Source organism: Aricia agestis, chromosome 22, assembly GCF_905147365.1.
Source record: "Aricia agestis chromosome 22, ilAriAges1.1, whole genome shotgun sequence".
Classification (NCBI taxonomy): Eukaryota; Metazoa; Arthropoda; class Insecta; order Lepidoptera; family Lycaenidae; genus Aricia; species Aricia agestis.
Genome location: NC_056427.1, coordinates 5990570 through 6012196, shown reverse-complemented (window position 1 = coordinate 6012196; position 21627 = coordinate 5990570). Strand labels below are relative to the sequence as shown.

Here is a 21627-nt window from a genome sequence, read left to right as displayed (position 1 = left end):
CGGCCTGATGAAAACTCTATTTCAGATGGTTAATATAAAAGAATTGGCTTCGGCCTTCACTATCATTCATTAAATAGAGAAAACATAGAAATGGCTGTATGGGCAACGCTCCCTTTGCCTGTCCCGACCGGGACGAATTAACAAAAAAAAAAAAAAATGTCTTTGTCTGTCATGAACATTGAGGTTCAGCCCATAGAGATCTATACTAATATTATAAATGCGAAAGTATCTCTGTCTGTCTGTCTGTCTCGCTTTCACGCCAAAACTACCGAACCGATTGTAATGAAATTTTGTATACAGATAGTCTAAAGCCTGAGAAAGGACTTAGGCTACTTTTTTACTGGAAAAAAGCGTTGTAAGGAGGTGAAAATGCGTAAATTTGTTCAAATTACGTTAGTTCCAAAAATTCAAAATAGATGGCGCCGTGCGTCCCCTACATCGCGCTAACGCTTGCCCGAAAGTCTTTCTATAAGAGTTTTCGATTCAGTTTCCGATTTTTTTCCATTTTTATTTCTTAAGTACGTTATTTAATAAATCAGTACTTTATCTATGCAGTGAGCCAGTGACATAACCTTATACCTATCAATGATAAATAGTTTATGGGTAAAGTTGTGTAATTGCGGGGCTAAATAAGCTTAAAAATTGGGCGTAAAATATAAAGTTTAATTAAAAAAATTGAAATATTATTATGTGCACACTGCACAGCTGTTTTGATTTAAGGAGAACCAGGGTTTTTTTATAAACAAGCTTTTGACACCAATTTTGTTGACATCGCGCGTTATAAACTGAAGTCCACGCGGACGAAGTCGCGGGCAACAGCTAGTACTATAATACTTTATCTATGGTTCAGCCTCAATGACTGCCATTACAATCTGTCATGTATCAACCTAAAAGTTAAAACAATTTTATTGGCTGAAATAGACAATAATAAAACTTACCGGCCAACCACAAAACCGCTTTTACGCTTTTTGACATTTGTCTGTTACGCCAGCGTCCTCTAACCTCTAATATTTTGTACCTGTGGCGCGGTAGCCCAAGCGAAGCGAACTGCGAAGAAGGCCGAGAGAGAAGGCATCGTGTGATCGTGATCGCGGTTTGCATCGCAGAGAGAAACACGGGGTTTTGGATTTGTAGTCTGTTGAAAGTTAAAACGTCATCTCAATCATTTTAGTGAAAAATACTGAATAGTACGCTAAATCGTAAACTGGATTATTAATTCTTATATTAATTATACAGTAAGTATAGTTCACATGTGCAGTTGCTCATTCTGACGTAAATGAGCTGTTTGTTCCGTGTGTATATAGTAAATAAACGCATAATATAACCTATCTGCATCCGTAAATCTATGGACTTCAATGGAGACGCCGCCTTCTAAAGCGTGCAAATACACTATACAGTTCGTGTGGAAAATAACGCTAATTCGATTAAATAACTGTGAAAACGTCATCAGTGCGATCGCACGGCGCACCATACCGTGTATCATTTGCCGCGCTTACCGCGAGTGTTTTTGACGCCTCTATTACAATATTGCAGGCAAAATGCCGGCCGCGCGAGGCGTAAAACGGTCAGCGTCGAAAGCTTCGACATCTGCGGCGGCGACGGAGCCCAAAAATAAGAAAAAACGCGGGGGTGAGTACACAAATTGGTAAAAATGGCTCTTGTTTTCTTTACATTTTTAAGACGTCATTGACCTGTCAAATTATGATGGCGGGAAAGCGAACGCCATACAGAAATATCATTGCCGCCTTTTTGCTATATACTAAAATAATTATTTCGAAATGAGGTAAATTATATGTATCTTTTTATGTTAATGCGCGTTGCGTAAGCATTGATAATACCGCGAAAACTTTTTGAGGTTACCTATTAGTTTTGTTAGCTCTGTCTAGGGTTGCCAGGCGTCCGGATAAAGCCGGACACAGTCAGGCTTTAAGATTGCGTGTCCGGCCAAAATTAAGAGGAGTCCGGCTTTTGTAGAGTTTTTTAATCAATAATTTTATATGAAAATCTACTAACTTTAGAAGGTTTTACACCTAATAAAATGCAAAATTTTATGTTAAATTGTTTTGATAAAATAGAAAATTACAAACATATTGCTACACTAAGGAGTTCAAATTCTAAGTACTCGATAGCAGGACTTTTTTGTAGAAATGTCCGGCCAAGCTGGCTGCTTTGTCCGGCTTTTTGGTTTAGCGACCTGGCAACCCTAGCTCTGTCCTAATCTATAAATGCTATTATTATATTTTGTTAACTTAGGGTCACTGAAAAAAATAGTTATTGCAACCTGAATGTATGGCATAATATTATAATATAATATGATAAACTGCAACTATTTTATGATAAAAATAATTAAATATTATGGAAAATCACAACTTCTCCATAGTAACAAAGTTGAATGTCATTCTTTATCTTTATAGATCAAGGTTAACATAATATTATGCAGACTTTATATAAAAAAATTATAAAATTATGTAACTAGCTTAACATATAACAAAAACATATTTATTATTTTGTATAGCCAGCAACATAGGTAGGCCCTAAAGCTACTTTAAAAATATTTTTATTGCACAAAAAGTTTGAAGGGTGCAATTGACAAAAAATTGGTCAAGTGCTAGTCGGACTCGCACACAAAGGGTTCCGTACCAATACAGAGCAAAAATGGGCTAAAAATAGTGTTTTTTGTATGGGAGCCCCCCTTAAATTTTTATTTTATATTTTAATATTATTAAATATTAAATTTAGTACAAATAATTATAACAAAAGATTGTGTGAAAAATTCAAGTGCCTACCTCTTGCCATTATTGATATAGAACAAAAAAGGCCGAAAAATCCGATTTTTACCTTTTGGGTACAGAGCCCTAAAAATATTCGATATTATTTATTTATTAAAGTTAATTAAAATGGGTTACCCCAATTACATTTAATTAACTACCTACTTACATCTAAGCATCTTAACTTAAAATTAATGTTAACATTGTCACAAAAAATACACAAACAGTTAACTACACAAATTAAATAGTAATAGAAGACACCCTTTCAAACTTATTTTCACAAAATCTTATGCATACTCTCTTCACATCCATCCACTTATCTGCAAACACATCACACTCTTTATACGTGGGAGAGCTATGCTTCGGCACGAATGGGCCGGCTCGACCGGAGAAATACCACGCTCTCACAGAAAACCGGCGTGAAACAGCGCTTGCGCTGTGTTTCGCCGAGTGAGTGAGTTTACCGGAGGCCCAATCCCCTACCCTATTCCCTTTCCTACCCTCCCCTATTCCCTTCCCTTCCCATCCCTACCCTCCCCTATTACCCTATTCCCTCTTCAAAGGCCGGCAACGCACCTGCAGCTCTTCTGATGCTGCGAGTGTCCATGGGCGACGGAAGTTGCTTTCCATCAGGTGACCCGTTTGCTCGTTTGCCCCCTTATTTCATAAAAAAAAAAAAAAAAAACACAGGATTGGCCGACAGAAGGGCGTTGAGCAAGTTTAATGCTCGGTACAGTGGAGACTCAGCTCTCGCGACAGTCCGACCCTGAATGGTCAATATGTATTGCACAATACATGATACTGAGCAATAAAATTGATTGTCTAACTCTAGGGCAATGCATTGTCTCACGTTAAGTCAATATAATAGTATGATGTGACAATCTGTTTTCAGTGATCCAACTCGAGATTCCGAGTGCGCCAAAGCGGAGGGGATGTGTCTATACGTGCGGACAGGGGGATGTGGGGCAGTTGGGCCTTGGCGAAGACGTGATGGAGACTACCAAGTAAGTAGCTTTTTAATAAAATGATTTATTTAATGGAGTTGTAGGTGTCATCTAGCTTGTTATACTTTTTTTTTTTATTAGTAAGTGGTTTAATGTTCGTTATTAATAATCAACCTTTTTTTTCTCAAATAATTATAGATTCAAACAAGTGACGAAGCTGCCGAACAAAATAGTGGAGGTTATTGCTGGTGGAATGCACACACTTGCGTTGGACAGTGATGGAAAGGTAAGAAAAATAAATTCGGCTAAGTGCGAGTGAGACTCGCGCAGGAAGGGTTCCGTATCGTTAGGGCCACGCCACTACGGAATGGCAGTGGCGAGGCGAGCACTTTCAGTGCCATGTGATTTTAAACTAGCTTCATTGATGTATGTTGTATACACAGTATCGCTTGAGAAATCGTGGCCGCCAGCGGCCGTAGATTTCTCAAGCGATAATATGTATTTCAATAATGAAGATAAAGTTTAAAATCATGTGAAACTGAAAGTGCTCGCCTCGCCGCTGCCATTCCCGTGTACCGCGGCCCTTAGAGCGAAAGTAGGGGGAAAAATATTTTTTGTATGAGAGCCCCCATTGATTATTTATTTAATATTTTATTGTAATATTAATAATAGCTATCGCGGTTCTTGAGATACAGCCTGAAAATTTTGATGCAATTGATCAAATTGCAATGTAATAATAACTGGTTTCGGTGACAGTGGCTGGTTTCATTAAAACCAGGTCAATTACGCAGGAGTCATTTTGTAGTGCCCAAGTGTGTGCGCAGTATACTAGAGCACTCTATTCTTTTACTCTCATAACCCAGTGGGACAGACGACCGACACGACTGGCGATAGATCAGGTGCAGGACCGACTTTTTACATGCCCATCCTACGCATGTTGCATGGATCATCCTAACCAACTTGGAAATTACATGTTTCCAACGCTGGAATCGAACCCATAAACCTCCGAGCCAAGTGCTCTTAACCACTGGACCACAGAGGCGTTACAATTTACTGTGTTACAGGTGTGGTCGTGGGGCTGCAACGACGAGGGCGCTCTAGGGCGGGCTACAAGCGGGGACACCGAGGAGGGCACACCGGGACAGGTGTCCCTCCCGAGTCCCGCTGTGGCCCTGTCGGCCGGGGACAGCCACTCGGCAGCACTCTTGAGCGATGGACAGGTAGCATCCTTATTCTACTTTGTTTGATTTAATATTCTTTTAATATCAACTTTGGAAGATTGGACAAGTTGATGTAAAAAAATAAATGTATGTATAAAACCAATCAATCTAACGTAGAATCTAACTTTAAAGGCTTATTATTTTCTGTTATATCTCTTTTTGATTAAAATAATAATTACAGATTGATTCTGACAACTAACTATATCGTCTTAATATCTGAGAAGGTAGGCGCCAAACCTGCAATAGTTTTAAATTTTTTTATTTCCCAGGTGTGGGCGTGGGGTTCCTTCCGCGATTCCCACGGCTCCATGGGTCTCGTAGTCCAAGGGCGAGAGGGCAAGCCGTGTCGGGAGCCGGTGCCGTTACCGCTGCCGCCAGCCGCCGCGCTGGCCTCCGGCGGCGACCATCTTGTCGTGTTGGACGTGAGTTGAGGGGGGAAGACGGTTAATTGACGTTAGATGAGGATTGGACAGACATACAGATGTTTTAGTATGTAGATATAATCTAGAGGTCGTCCGCGACTTCGCACGTAACTTTTAACGTAGGAACCGTACATTTTGCAATCCGGTGGCATCTTGTCTTGGATGTGAGTTGAGGGGTGAGAGGGTAAATTAGACAGCTCCATGGGTAGTCCAGTGGCGTGAGGGCAAACCGTGCCGGGAGCCGGTGCCGCTGCCCTTGTCGCTGGCTGCCGCGCTGGCGTCAGGTGGCGACCATCTTGTCATGTTGGACGCGAGTTTAGGGAGAGGAGACGGTTAATTGACGATAGACGATGATTGGAGGGACAGACAGATGTATGTTTAGTGTACTCGATGTTTTGTTTGTGCATCGAGATACCTTAGCGCACGGTGATTGTACATTTTGCCATCCGTTGGCATCTTGTCTTGGATGTGAGTTGAGGGGGGGAGAGAGGAAATTGATGGTATAAGAAGATTGGACAGACAGACAAGTGTTTTAGTATATAGATCGAAGATTAAACTTTTTAATCGGGACTTAACGCGACTTATTTAAGTAGTAATGCTACTACGAGTACATACTTTTTCTCGACGTTTCGGCCGTGTTGCAACGGCCGTGGTCACGAGGGGACTGCCTCCCCTCGTGACCACGGGATTGTCTGTTAAGTCCCGATTAAAAAGTTTAATTATAATGCAATGCGAAAGTTTAAAATGTTAGATCGAAGATATAACCTAGATGTGGTTTGCGACTTCGGACCGAAGTTTTTAACGTGGTAACCATACATTTTTTGCAACTAAAACTATCTCTAACTGTACGCTGCCGCTGGCCGCCGCGCTGGCGTCAGGCGGCGACCATCTTGTGGTGTTGGACGTGAGTTGAGGGGGGGCAGACAGTTAATTGACGTTAGATGAGGATTGGACAAACATACAGATGTTTTAGTATGTAGATATAACCTAGAGGTTGCCCGCGACTGCGAACAGAGGTTTTTAACGTGGAAACTGTAGATTTTGCCATCTGGTGGCATCGGGGAGAAGGTTAATTGACGTTAGATGATTGGACGGACAGACAGATGGTTTCAGTGTACTGGATGCTTTGTGTGTGCATCGTGATTCGTTTAGCGCGCGGTGACCGTACATTTTGCCATCCGGTGGCGATCATCTGGTGATAGTTTACCGTTCTGTAAACGAATTTTTATATATACAGTTGCGGGAAAAAATAAAGTACTAGATGATTCTATATAGCTTTTTGTCAATATCTCCACAGGATGTTGCCAAAAAGCTGTGTCCTTTCACAGGACTCAAAGTAATATTGTCCACAGCTCTCCGGTAATGTCTACACGATGGGTTGCGGCGAGCAAGGACAGCTAGGGCGGTTGACGCAGCGGTCCGCGTCGCGTGGATCTCGACAGGGTTTCGGTACGTTGTTGGTGTTAGTTACACTGTTACTGCTATTTTTATATTATATTATATAGGCGTTATATAAACGCCTCCGTGGTCTAGTGGTACAGAGCCCGGCAATGCAGGCTGATCACCTGATTGTCTGTCAAGTAAGATGATCCATGCGTCGGATGGGCATGTAAAAAGTCGGTCCTGCGCCTGATCTCTCGCCAGTCGTGTCGGTCTTCCGTCCCACTGGGTTATGAGAGTAAAGGAATAGAGAGTGCTCTTGTGTACTGCGCACACACTTGGGCACTATAAAATTACTCCTGCGTAGCTGGCCTGGTTTCAATGAAACCGGCCACCGTCACCGAAACTGGTGTGGGAGCTTTAATATTAATAATGGTTAGCGCGTAGTCGCTGAAGTCGTGAAATCTTCGAATCCCGTCTAGAGGTCAAAAAGTATTCTTCGATAACTTACCTCGCATTCTGCGTTCGAGCGGTCAGTCGTCACTTGGCGAGGAATTCTGACGATGACGAAATTCTTTATCAAAATGTATGCGGTTTGACATAAGTCGTCGCTAAATGACATTTCGCTTGCGAAGACTAAAGCGTCTCCCAGACAGACGCGGCCTGCGGTGGCGGTGGCGGTGGCGGTCATTTGGATGACTTGGCCGCGTGTGTCTCTGTCGTTCCTAGAACTCTCAAGTCATGCAACTGACCGCCACCGCAGGCCGCGTCTGTCTGGGAGACGCTTAATGTCTAACCGCATACATTTTGATAACGAATTTTGTCATCGTTTTAACGAAAGGGAATTTGGCTAGAACCGCTGAACGCCCCCTGTGTGAGAATCTCTATAACTGAATACAACACAAAGAACGCAATACTGACCGCTTCAACACTTCACCGCGTGTCCGCTCTCTGTCTGATAGGTACCTTAAATTGTCAAATGCAGTAAGGTAACATCAAATAGTACAAAACACACAAAAAATAAGGGAAATCGGGTTAAGCCGCTTCGATAGCGCTTATCATTTTTATGATGCAGACAATCGTCACATAAACTGATTTTGCGTATCTCATTAACTTAACAAAAAGTGTCAAGCTTACTGTTTGTTACTATTATTATAAACGAGCTTTTGCCCGCGGCTTCACTCGCGTTAACAAGTATTATTATATACAAACTTTCATCCCCTATTTTAACCCCTGGAGGTGGAATTGATCAAAATCCATTCTTAGCGGATGCCTACGTCATAATATCTACCTGCATGCCAAATTTCAGCCCGATCGGTCCAGTGGTTTGGGCTGTGCGTTGATAGATCACCATGTCAGTCAGTCACCTTTGAGTTTTATATAAATAGATTACCTTTTTATTTCCAGGGGCGTTGCTAGTCCCGGCGAAAGTGACAGTCAAGGGGGGCGGAGTGGGCGTGTCCGCCGTGTGGGCGGGGTCGCACGCCACTTTCGCGGTGTCGGGAGGCAAAGTGTTGGCGTGGGGCCTCAATAACTATGGACAGCTGGGTGAGTTTTTTTTTTTTTATGAAATAAGGGGGCAAACGAGCAAACGGGTCACCTGATGGAAAGCAACTTCCGTCGCCCATGGACACTCGCAGCATCAGAAGAGCTGCAGGTGCGTTGCCGGCATTTTAAGGGGTAATAGGGGAGGGTAGGGAAGGGAATAGGGGAGGGTACGGGAGGAAATAGGGGAGGGTAGGGAAAGGAAAAGGGTAGGTTTCGCCGAGTAAGTGAGTTTACCGGAGGCCCAATCGGCCTCCGGTAAACTCACTTACTCGGCGAAACACAGCGGAAGCGCTGTTTCACGCCGGTTTTCTGTGAGGACGCGGTATCTCTCCGGTCGAGCCGGCCCATTTATGCCGAAGCATGGCTCTCCCACGTCACGAAGCATGGCTCTCCCACGTCAAGTGAGTACGCCACTGAGACTATTATAAGCTCTAGTCGGAGTCTGGTAGGGCGCCGGGAGTGAGTACGCCACTGAGACACTGTGCTCCATGTCTGTAAAGCTTAGGAGGACCTATCTTCATTAAAATCAATTTGTACAATATTTTTCAGTAGGGGGGTAAGAAAAATGTCAACATTTTCTATTTTACGTGGGAGAGCCATGCTTTGGCACGAATGGGCCGGCTCGACCGGAGAAATACCACGTTCTCACAGAAAACCGGCGTGAAACAGCGCTTGCGCTGTGTTCCGCCGAGTGAGTGAGTTTACCGGAGGCCCCATCCCCTACCCTATTCCCTTCCCTACCCTCCCGTATTCCCTTCCCTTCCCATCCCTACCCTCCGCTATTACCCTATTCCCCCTTAAAAGGCCGGCAACGCACCTGCAGCTCTTCTGACGCTGCGAGTGTCCATGGGCGACGGAAGTTGCTTTCCATCAGGTGACCCGTTTGCTCGTTTGCCCCCTTATTTCATAAAAAAAATAATTGTCATTTGTATTTGTATTTTAATAACATCTCAGCATGGTTCGTATTCTGAAGTATGTTCTTTACCGGGACTATATCATATATTTTATCAGAATTCGTTCTGCAGTTTAAACGCAAAGAGTTAACAGACAGACAGACACATTTGAAGACATTAGCGGATGAACCATTACATTTTACAACATCAGAGCATAAAATTTAGTATGTTATTATTTTTAGCAGTATTCCGCGAAATAAACCTCAACCTGTAAGAAAATGAGTGAGTGTACGCATAGGCATGCATACAGCACCTCCCTCCTCTTCCACACTGCCTATGGTTCTTGCATGCACTCGCATGCAAGAACCTGCAAACACCACCACCACACAAGCAATAATGTTGGCAAATCCGTGCAAGGCCTCTCACCACCATGCAGGTTGAAAACCTCGACGCGTTTCGCCCCAACACCGGAGCATCCTCAGGATGTGGACTCTACGAACAACGTCCGTCAAGTCACTTTTTATTTCGCGGAATATTGCTAAAAATAATAACATACTAAATTTTAAGCTATGGATTTCCGCAGAGTAACGCCTGATTCTATTAACTATCTAACATCAGAGCAATTACTCATTAACTTACCTATTCAAGTAGGTAATGAATTGACCTAGATATTATATTAAGACATATATAGCTAGTAGCTATACATAAAACCAAATCTTTCGATTGCAAATCATTTTCCTGGTCCAAAAACCGCCATTTATGCAACAAAAATGACAGTTTTTAACTACCCACAACATAATTTTGGTTACCCACTTCATCCATCTATATGTTCATTTGTATTTGTATTATTGGAACGTAGTTCCTTATCGCGCGTTGCGCCTTTGGGGGGCTAGAAAAAATTATAACGACACTTTTTTATTAGTACCTGCATGGTAGGGGCAGAGGGCGTTGATAGTAGTGATAGTGCGTCAACTAGTTGGCGGTTTTTGAGAATAAACAGCGACGCGTTATTAGTATTCCGGGGTGTCAATAGATGGCGTTTTTTTAAATATTTTTTTTTAGTGTATATGTTCATGTATACAGGTTTTTTGAACATAAGAAATAACCAAGTCCCATTCGCGTGTCCCTTGACACCTCACAAGTTTTTTTTTTTTTTAATAAATAACTCGTACTTGAATCTAATATTTCCAGGTATAACGGGTGAAAAGCGCAAGACGGCACTATTCGCGCCAACAGAATGCGACGCGTTGCCCGCTGATGAGTGGAAGTGTTTCTCTGCGGGCCAGCACCATACAATAGCGCTGAACGCAGAGGGGAAGGTGTACGCTATTGGACGCTGTGAATATGGCAGGTGAGAAAGACAGTGTAAGCTTAGCTAATAGGGATGGTGAGACGGACTATGGCAGACACACTTAGGCCGGTATAAATAGTCAGTACTCAAGATGCATCTCTGCCTCAAGACGTGGTTCGGCTCTATGATTGGTCCAAATTTTGACAGCCAACCAATCGCAGAGCCTGAACCGTGTCTTGAGACCGAGATGCATCTTGAGTACTGACTATTTATACCGACCTTAGACAGAAGTGTAAGCTAAAGGCAATGAGTGATGAACGACGGAAAAAGTATGCGATTGGCCGATGTGAATGTGGTTGGTGAGACAGACAGACAGATAAATAACGTGGTTTTCTATTAGCGAAAGAATATTTAAAAACGGTTCATCATCATTAACTTGAGTTTTCTACCTTAACTCTTTGTCTATTATATCTTCTATGATAAATCTTTATAACAATAGAATAGTGATTAGAATACGTCGCTAAAATAGCACTCTTCTTTCAGGTTAGGTCTAGGAGACCGAGTCGGTGATGCGGAAACACCAGAAATTGTCCCGAAGTTACAGAACAAGAAATGTGTCAGTATAAGCACGGGGACGAGTAATAGTTTTGCTGTTACTGATACAGGTGAATATACACTCCAGCAGTTCTCAAACTTTAAGAAGTGACGTTTTTGATGGACTTCCAAAAAAAATAATGTTTTGTCTTTGAATGTATTGTCTCCTCGCTCGAAATGTTGTAAGCAACGCTTATTAGTTCTGTATTAGTTGTTTTTTTAACGAGGTTCCTTATCGTTAAAGGGGGCTAGACGGAAAAAGTTGTAAGGACACTTTTTTTTAGTACCTGCGAAGTAGGGGCAGAGGGCGTTAATAGTATTCCTGGGCGTCGAAAATAAACAACGACATCTACTGGACGTTTAAATAAATTTTATTACAAATCCACAAAAGTGTCGTTGTATTCCTGGGCGTCAACTATATAGAGTTTTTTATTTTTATAACTTCGTTCCATCCAGGTGTCCCTAGACACCTCTCAAGCTTTTTCAATTTCATATTTTTTTTTTCTATTTCCAGGCGAAGTATACGGCTGGGGCATGGGCAGCGAAGGTCAACTCGGAACCGGGAAATCCAACGACGAGAACGCGCCGTGTCCCGCCGTGCTGGCGGCGGTGAGCGGCCGCGTGCCCATCCGCGTCGCCGCCGGCGGACAGCACACGGTGTTGCTGGCGGTGAGTGACGCACACACAGGGGCAGTATAGCGACGACGAAAGGCAGGGGCAGGGGTAACAACAACGCAGAATGCTGTCTATACATACAGGTAGACAGCAGTGTTAGCAGCAGTACGTGATAGATACATAAGTATGTATGCACACCATCCCTCCCAATTTACTAATTGTTTTAGTTGAATGGCGTTGTCTCAACATACTTTATTTATTTATTTTTATCGACTGAACATCGGCACGCTTTGACAACAATGGGGATTGTCCATTTTTTTTAATTGTGCCCATTACAAAAACATTTCGAGGTATATGGTCAGTGATCATTATTCTGTTTATAAATTCAAAAAATATCCATTAGTTACTTATATTTTTAGACAAATATGTTTAACCTTCGTTTGACCTTTAATGACGTCACATTACGTTTTGAACTTTTGGTATGCTTCTCGAATCAGTTTTCACATAAATAACTTGCATTTATTTAACACCTTGTGGATATTTGACAATGCTCTTTTTTATTTTTATGTATTTAATGCTGCCGGCCGCCGATGATGACGTCACAGATCCGAAAACTTTAAAAATTTAATTTATATTCTTAAAATACCCTATTTCAACGAAAAAAAAAAATATAAAAAGTACATGTGATTTTTTTTGGACAATGAATGCTCATTGAAATATAAATTACAATTGAAATATAATTTACAAAATTGAATTAGTAATACAAGTTTATTAACTTTTCTTTTTTTTCTAATTAATTAAAGGACTTTATAGTAAAACGATAATGCCGTCAAGTTTATTAACTTTGAAACAAGTTTATTAACTTGTTTCATAAACTAAAAAAAGAAATTGTGGTTCACACATAATGATGTCTTTCATTTACTAATCAAAAATATACATTAAATGTGGCTTTTACATTTCAGGAGGATCCAAACGCACCTAAAGATCCCTCTCCGGAACCCAAGAAGCAGAAAGAAGACGACAAGATAGAGGAAGAAGAAGAAAAAGAGGAAAAAGTGGAAACAAAGAAACCGAGGCCGAACAAGAGACAGAAGAAACAGGAGCAAGATGAGGAGATATCTTCAACGTCAAGCGCCCAGCCATCTACAGATGAGCCTGAGGTAAATATCGGATATAATATCTGTCGGGTATAGTGACATATCGGATATTATAAATTATAATGACTTACACGGTTTTATCCAGTCCGATAAATTCATATAAAACGGATACTTGAACATACTTGAATATTACAAAAAGCCGGATAAAACCATACCGGATATAACGACTTAAGGTGATCGCACATAGTACTTAAAACCATCAAATGAGCCTGTCAAAATGAACAACTTTTTCTATGAGAACAATGCTGGGATTTGATGATAGGATAACGGTGTTCACCCGAACAACCGTATATCAGATCGCACGCAGCAAACGCGCGTACTATGCGGTGCGTTCGACGCGTACGGTGATGACTAGACATCGGATTATATGCACGATCAAAGTGCCGAAATATGCATGCAAGTATGCACGATAAATGACTGAAATATGCACAATCAAAAGTCACTTATTATTAAAATTTATAATTTTTGTGAAGAGCTAAAACGTCAATTTTATGAAGACTACGAGGGCATAAAACTACCAAAATATGCACTATCAACGAAAAATTGCCAAAATATGCACTAACGCCTAAAAAGTGCCATTATAATATGCATTTGCATATGCAAGTATGCAAATGATTTGCATATGCAAGTATGCAAATGCATATAATCCGATCTCTAGTGATGACTAATGTGCGATCGCCTTACCGGGTATAATGACATTTCAGATATTATAGCGACCGAATAATTAACATAAAGCCAATACATACCGACCTAAGTCGGACATAACGACATTAAAACCACCTTATCTTATAAGTAACTTATAAGATAAGGTGGTTTTAAACGACGTTAAAACGACTTATAACTGTTATAAGTCGTTTTAACGTCGTTTACAAATTAGATGTTGCCCGCGACTTTAGTTCAAAAACAAGTTTACGAGTGGCTTGACTCTTGTCTGTCTGTTCTTCGTGCTCAAATCACTTGAAAGATTCCAATCAAAATTTGGAATGGAAATACTTTTGGCTCTGCGGGGCTAAAATGGTCACATTTAGCAATTACTCTCAATGAATTCAGCGAATGAATTGTCCAAACTGTCAAACTGACAAATGTCAAATCAGTACAAAAATACAGAAATGAATTGCAAGCAGAGTTGCATTTTGCGATTTTAGAAAAATGAATCATATTATGATTCATATCATGATTCTTCAAAGCGACCATTTTAGCCCTGCAGGAAAAAGACATAGGATAGATTTGACCCTAAAAATGTACGGTTACCACGCGATATATTATAAAGTTGTGTGCAACATCTACCTGCCTATTAACCATTTATTCTGATTTCATTTTTGAATGTTTAAAGTCGTTAAAATTGATGCTTATTTTAATAATTTGCACTTCTTTTCAACCATAAAGTTAATATACCTAACAGAATGGAGCAACAATCTCGAGCTGTCAAACGAAACCGAAATTGGTTTCATCTGTGTGTAAAAATATGTGTACGTATACACTTACACAAGCATGATTGAACATGAATTCTATGAGATTGAATTGTCAACGTGCGGTGCGTGCCGACTGGACGTCAAAAAAAGAGTGCTGCTGTCATGTATCACACGTCTCTTTCTACCACGCTGTGTTACTGATAGTGACATCTATCTTGCTCAGCGGGGCTAAAATGGTCGCTTTGAAGAATCATGATATGAATCATAATATGATTCATTTTTCTAAAATCTTAAAATGCAACTCTGCTTGCAATTCATTTCTGTATTTTTGTACTGATTTGACATTTGTCAGTTTGACAATTCATTTGCTGAATTGATTGAGAGGAATTGCTAAATGTGACCATTTTAGCCCCGCTGGCCTTTGTTTCTCTATTCCGGTAGGTATATTAACTTTATTTTTTCAACAGTTTCCTTGCTTTCACTAATATATTTTTTTATTCTGTGTGTAACACTTTTTATATAACTTTATTTGCGCTTAGGAGAAAAAGACGAAGGCATCAAAGACTAAGACTAAGAAGGCATCGGTTAGACGCACCGCAAGTTTAGTAGTTTCGCTTTTGTAATGTTGGTCAGACTGACACGGAATCGGTAAACGCACTTGCGACTACTCCGTGATGCGGATGTCGGTTCTATGACGTACATGTGTCACTAACATCAGACCTCCAAGGCTGTTTTTGCTGCTAAAGAGGCCCCTAGACGATCAATTTTATTGCGCAATCTTATTGACCGTCTAGGGTTAATATTGAATGCGCCCGCCTTTCAATCTTGATGTCAAATAAATTGTTCAATGATATTGCACAATAAAATTGCTCGTCTTGGGGCCCACTAAAAGGCTTAAGCGGGGAATTCACTACCGGGCTGCCTGCGGGCCGCCCGGTCTGACACAAGTCTGGCGCTTGCCCCTATTGAACACACACAGAACAGGCAAGTCAGTCGAATAGATAGAGGGCTGCAGCTCGGTCGTGGAAGCATGGACTCAATCTTCTTTGTAACAAATGATAGATCAGCATCGGCATTGATTTCTTTGGATTTTTTAATAAGTTCGCTGCATTAGCGGCATTACGTAGATCGGTGTTCATGTAATCCTTGCTTTTAACTTTCTACAAACAAGGATACGACCGGTAAATGGAAATAAACGAATGTCAAAATTGTTTTGTGCCTTCATTCCTAAGTTTAGTGTTTGTATTGTTTACAATAATATGTTTTAAAATAATATTTTAAGTGCACTCCAGTCGCTCTCCAAGGCGCGAATGACGACGGGCCGCCCGTCGCCACCATTCATGTACAGACTTGCCCGTGCCCGCGCGGGAAAAATGCGATCTCGCGGGCAAGCTGCGGGCACGGGCCAACGGACATGTCTGTGCCCGTACCTAGGAATTTACGAGCAGACCTGCCTGTGACGGGCGGCCCGTAACGGGCGGCCCGATAGTCAATTCCCCGCTTTACTGATTCTAGTCGCAAGCGACCGATTTAAACCGACCGATAAAATTTAAATAAAGTGCCACTTTATGATATGGGATATAGGTTTCATTTTGCTCTACGTCACTTTTTACTCATCTTTCGCATTCATCCCTATGATGATGTCGACGCGCCAAAATATCCTTGCAGGTCTATAATTAATTTTTGATATAAGACTTGTGTCAGTCTGAGTTTGATGACAAAAAACTGAAGTTAGCCAATGGCTGACTTCAGTTTTGCACTTTACAGAGCTAGTTATGTTATAGTAGCTTGTATAGATAATATGTAGATAACCAGCTAGATTTTTGTATGTTATTAGAACATGTGGATGTGTAGTAGTTTTAGGGAGCATACCCATAATACGTGACCTACTTTATAAGATTTTTTTCGTATGACGTTTCTCTCGGCGAAATTGACTACGTGACAAAACTCTAGACCCCCTCCCCCCCTCTCGTGACCGAGCGTAGTATTTTGAAGACCCACCTCCCCCCCTAAATGGGTCACGTAGTATGGGTATGCTCCCTTATGTGTATTATTGTGACGTCTTGTTATTTGTAGTCTATATTAAGCCTACTAATAATAGATCGAGGACATTAATAGTTATACAATATTTTGTAGTTGTCTAAAACAGTAGAAAAGTAGTGAGCAGGAAAAATATTGTATAACTAAGTATATCTGTAAACATGGATCTTTTTATTAGTATTTAAAAGTTACATTTTAAGGTCACAGCACACGTCATATCAACTCGGAAAAGGATCGTCACCGTATCGCCTTTCGCCTCGCCGTCAACCGGGCGTCAACCTAACGAATGCGCGTAACCAAAGCGTAGTAGCGCCTGTACGTCAACTCGGCTACGGCTAGGCGACGCCTCGCTTACGGCTCCCCGACCGCTGTCCTCTTCCGAGGCGAGGCGATAGGGTGCCGATCCCTTTCCGAGTTGATATGTGTGCTGTGACCTTTAGTCTCCTAATAAAAATATTTATATAGATTATAACTATTCAAGATCTGCTTGTCTGAGATCTGAGACATTGAAAAAAGTCAAAAGCAAACCTTGTATAGTTATTTGCTGTCTAAATGTCTTTATTAATAAGAGAATAGTAGTTTAGAATTTAACATGGGGATATGGTTTTTAAACTATACTAAACAATTTTTTATAATATTGTATTTAATTTACAGAAAGTAAATGGGGATAAGAAGAAGGAGACGGCTATGGAGGTTGATGAGACTGGTGAGTTTTGTTTTGATCTGTTTAAATTTGTATTAAGTCCTTTCTGCTAAGGTCAAAATGGCTTACTTTTATCAGTTATTTTGATTTTTGAGTTTAGATATTTGGGTCACCAAACACCATACACTGAATCTCTATTTACATTGTTTAAGTGTGTATTTACGTTGTCTATTAGCTTTTTTTTTGTGCTTTTAAACACAACCGATTTTGATGATAATGATCAGCTATCCCCAACCCCCGCGGGCCGCATGCGGCCCATTATTTTGAAATTCACGCCCACCGACAAAAAAATGTAGTCGTCGTGAAAGTTGTGAAATTTTTTCCACTTTAAAATCGTTAATTTCGAAGCACGTTAAGCCTAAAAAAAATTGTTGCGACCCGCGACATCAAGATTAAAACATGTTTGTGGCCCGCATGAAAAAAAAGGTTGGGGACCACTGATATATTATGTAGATGTTACCCGTACCGAAATTCGTTTGTCGCATGGATTTCAAGTTCCATCAAAATGGGCTCAGAAACTTAAAATTGAAGAGATAAAAGGCGGCCACTTTTGACTTTTTAGTAAGCATTTTAAGCAAATATTTACTCATTTAAAAAATTCCAGATTCAGCAAAACCAGAAGATAAACCAGAAAACAAAGAAGACAAACCGACAGAAACACAACCAGACAAACCGGAACCGGAACAGAAATCCGAATCAGAGAACATGGACACATCGAGTCAAGATACAACGGACAGTGAGAAACCTGAAGATAAAGACGTTGAGATGAAACCGGAAGTCAACGGGATGGAACAGGACAGCAAACCGGAGAAACCGGACAGCAAAGAGACCAAACCGGAAGCGATACCAAGTGAGACTGTTACAGCGTGATGGTAATTGGGATTTTGACTGTAAAGTAGGTAATGAACGTATATGCCAGCGTTTTTGGTGTGAAGGTTAGACCGCATTACGCACACTTCACGGCAAAATATTATTTTTATAAAATCGTTAATCTGAATGTAGTTTTTCTTTCTTCGGAGTGACCGACCAAAAATTCAAATAAAATGTTACTTTATGTACTCAGCTTTTCATTTTGGATTACCGACTTACTATGAACAACGCTGGTCAAGCTGACTAAAACGAAAATCTGCTTAGAAAATCGGAAAGCTACATTTAACGATTTCATACAAAGAATATTTGGTTGTGATGTGTCTAGTGTCTACCTTTACGCATGATTCCTATTTTTATTAACTTTATCTTCCTTACAAATAAAACTTAAGTCGGTCTTTCGTCACATGTCACGACATAGTTGTCATATGTCACGATATAGGTGTCATATGTCACAATGTAGCTGCCGTATGTCACGATATAGGTGTCATATGTCACAATGTAGCTGTCGTACGTCTGTTTGACACGGAAGACCCCTACAGCTAAGAAGCTCCATCTGGTGGCAAATGAAATATCGACCGCGTCGCTATTTAAATAAATCGTTATACAAGCAATTGCTTGTGATCTCGCGTTATAGTGGCCAAATCGCTCGTTCGCGCGGACTCATATAAATCCAGCCTCATTGTCGTGTCAAACAAAACAGCTGTCATATGTGTCGAACTTAAAAACCCCTAAGGCATCCATTACACGGTAGGGTTTGCTGCCAGTTTTACCACAGTCATGACTGTGATTGTTGAATAACCTACCGTGTGAGAGCGTGACCGATGGTTGCATGAAATTGATTGACAAAAATCTGGATATCTTGATTTTTGCTTCATGCAACCATCAGTCACGAATTTTGAGTGAGTGTTGTCACATCTGACAAAATAGGAAAAAAATTAGAAACGCATACCTTTGAAAATTTATTTCTTTGACTGACATAAAACTGAAGAGAATTGAGTGACCGTCTAATACCATTCGTCAGACGTACGTAATTCATGATTGACGGAATTGACTGTCGCTTGCATGATCGTGTAATGGATGCCTTATGGCTTATGCTATAGGAAGTTTGCCCTTTCGAGCGTTTTTTGCTGATCAGACAGAGGGCAATTGCATTATGTTAATTTATTCTTATTAGTAAGGGAGTTAGAGTTAAAAAGTGGACAAATCTTGCATGTGAGATCATGATACTGAAAACGCTTCCTGCGTTTATCTTAATGACGTAAACCATGGATACCGTACGTTTTGCGATATCTAGGTCTTTCGGTATCCATCGGTAACTGTACATTTCGCAGTAAAATTAACAGACATCTACTTATTTTATCGTCAAAAAACCGTCAAGGTTTGTATCGAGGTTGACTTGGTTGAAATATAGATCCACAATTAATAGAAACCAAAAAAAAACTGATAAAATTGGAATATTTATTTTTTACAAAAAATGTAAAATTAGTTTTAGGTGAGAGATTAGCTGAGTCGATTGTGATGCGATCACACTACAGGCTTATGATTTTAAACTACTGCCACCACGGGCGTACCCAGGATTTCAGTTAGGGAGGGCAGCACACCTGTTTCGAGAAGATATGGTTGGTCTGGTATATTGAAACAAAAAATCATGAAAATTGAATTTTATTTATCTGACTGAAAAGATATTTTGTTTCCAACACTTCATTTTGCGTAGAGTAGGTAACACGTTTTTACTTTTTATTTTCCCACTTGCCCGGAAATTGCCCCCATGACTGCCACGGTCTTTTAGAGAAGTGGTGCAAAATATTCTTTGTTTTGCTGAACGAATATACCGGATATTAGAGTTAAGTCTTCAAGAAATATGTTGTTAAATATACACGATAAAGTCGTTATTAAAGCTAGAACTATTAATTGTTTCACTCACATTAAAGGCAAAAACCCGTAAGAGTAAAAGAGAAACATATAATATCTTGGTGTCTTAATCTTTTAGAAAAACCTTAAAAATGTGACGTTGATTGTCTTTCTCTTTCTATCTTCATATAAATTTTCTTTCAATGTTCCTGGGTCTTGGATGTATATAAAAAAAAATATTTAAATATATTTCCATTGTCTGGTTCCCGTAACACAAGTCCTTCAGGTACTTAGCACGGGGCCAGACTGACGTGGTGTGAAGCGTCCATAGATATTATTATTATACATTTTAAGTTTGTGGTGTGGACACATCATAATTTAATTCAGTAAAACTATAAGTGTACTTATAAAGTTCTAGTTGTGTATCTATATTTTGTTTAAACTTGGTTTCATGGTGATTTGTTTAAAAATCGACCTTATAGTATTAGATGGAGGTTGAAAAACGAAATTTATTATTGACACAACATTTCAAGCGATCAACGTGGCAAGCGACAGACAAAATTGAATAAAGTGACTACTGAGTGTAACAAAACTAAATGATAATTGATAATACTTTAGGATGTGTATGTTTGCCTTGTAGAGAGTCCACTGTGAAAGTAGCAGCGCTGATAGACCAGTTTTTTGTGATTATGTAGCGCGTATGTAGCGCACGAGTTTCCCCATACAGAAGTGAAAGAAATGCTCTTTCAGCGCTGCCACTTTCACAGTAAACTATACGCGGGACTCATACACACCCCAAAGTATTATTACTTAGTTTTGTTACATGCTTTATATGACCTAGGCTATTATAGGTTACATTTACTACCGACATAAGTCTAGCGACCCATGACTCTGCTTACTAGTGGCGTATATTATACCCAAATGAAACGTAGCCTATGTCGTAAACTCTCATTTTTTTTCATTTTTGTCGGTCTGAAAGTCTATAGACTGGTCAATTCTTATTGACTTGAAAAATGACTTTAACTTTTGATTATAAAAGTATTTAAACAGCGAATACAGGGTCTCCTAGTGTTTTTCTGCTGTATATGTGCCAAAAAAAACTAACAGACCTTTTATTCGTTGTGTAAAATATTTTTCTAAGGGGGTAATTCCTTTTCTTATAAATTCGTGTTAATTTTAAAGTGTTAATGGCCAAAAGTTCTGTGTCTTAAAGCTATCAATCCAATCGTTTTAATGATATAAAGTTTATTTTTAATATAATTTTCGTTTTTCATATTCTGTGGTATTTGTTGTCTGTGCGGTAGGGATTGTGTAATCATCATCATCATATCAGCCTATAGTCGTCCACTGCTGGACATAGGCCTCTCTCAATGAACGCCAAGATGACCGATCTCCTGCTACTCGTATCCAACATGGGCCTGCAACTAAGCGGATTGTGTAAATAATATAAAAAATATAAAGATTTAAATGGATAAAATTATTTTAATTTGAATATTGATTAAAAAAGTTATTGATTAGAAACTTGAAATTAGACCTAAACTACCGTCTAGAATCTAGATAATCTCGCTTACTAGCTCGTCCGATAACGTTGTTTTGCTATATAATACGTTATTACTCATTTCTGGTGGATGTAAATCAATTCTCAGATGTAGGATAAGAACCCAAAATTTCTACACAATTATTCCAGCCATGTTGGAGGAGTTTGGCAACAATTACTGCAACACGATAAATGGAATCAGGCGTTACTTTACGGAAATCCATAGTTTAAATTTAGTTTGTTATTATTTTTAGCAATATTCCGCGAAAACAACTTCCACCTTTAAGTAAATGAGTGAGTGTACGCATAGGCATGCGTACAGCACCTCCCTCCTCCCACACTGCATATGCGTACACTCGCATGCAAGAACTTGCAAACACCA

At 40.1% G+C, this 21627-nt stretch overlaps 1 protein-coding gene across 3 annotated transcripts; it reads left to right on the top strand.

Moving 5' to 3' along the window:
• The first annotated feature begins 1059 nt into the window (after nucleotides 1-1059).
• LOC121737984 (regulator of chromosome condensation-like) lies at nucleotides 1060-18489 on the top strand. 3 transcript variants are annotated; one of them, XM_042129737.1, is made up of 15 exons: nucleotides 1060-1235; nucleotides 1534-1629; nucleotides 3661-3772; nucleotides 3911-3998; nucleotides 4777-4932; nucleotides 5202-5354; nucleotides 6707-6803; nucleotides 8142-8282; nucleotides 10367-10526; nucleotides 11010-11131; nucleotides 11575-11729; nucleotides 12638-12835; nucleotides 14784-14828; nucleotides 16939-16990; nucleotides 17592-18489. In XM_042129737.1, the coding sequence occupies exons 2-15, from the start codon at nucleotides 1539-1541 to the stop codon at nucleotides 17855-17857; spliced, it is 1836 nt and encodes a 611-aa protein (XP_041985671.1). In that variant the 5' UTR covers nucleotides 1060-1235; nucleotides 1534-1538; the 3' UTR covers nucleotides 17858-18489. The 3 variants fall into 3 exon arrangements, with proteins under 3 accessions (XP_041985671.1, XP_041985673.1, XP_041985672.1); XM_042129739.1 differs by having other exon boundaries at nucleotides 1061-1235; nucleotides 14784-14845; nucleotides 17592-17666; XM_042129738.1 differs by lacking the exon at nucleotides 14784-14828 and having other exon boundaries at nucleotides 1061-1235.
• The last annotated feature ends 3138 nt before the right edge of the window (nucleotides 18490-21627 follow it).

What these genes read in the sequence shown, in the direction of transcription:
- LOC121737984 (XM_042129737.1), top strand. Translation starts at nt 1,539, where the DNA reads ATGCCGGCCGCGCGAGGCGTAAAACGGTCAGCGTCGAAAGCTTCGACA. An exon ending in CGTTGGACAGTGATGGAAAG is followed by an intron (nt 3,999 to 4,776) that starts GTAAGAAAAATA and finishes ACTGTGTTACAG; the next exon opens with GTGTGGTCGTGGGGCTGCAA. An exon ending in AGCACACGGTGTTGCTGGCG is followed by an intron (nt 11,730 to 12,637) that starts GTGAGTGACGCA and finishes TTTACATTTCAG; the next exon opens with GAGGATCCAAACGCACCTAA.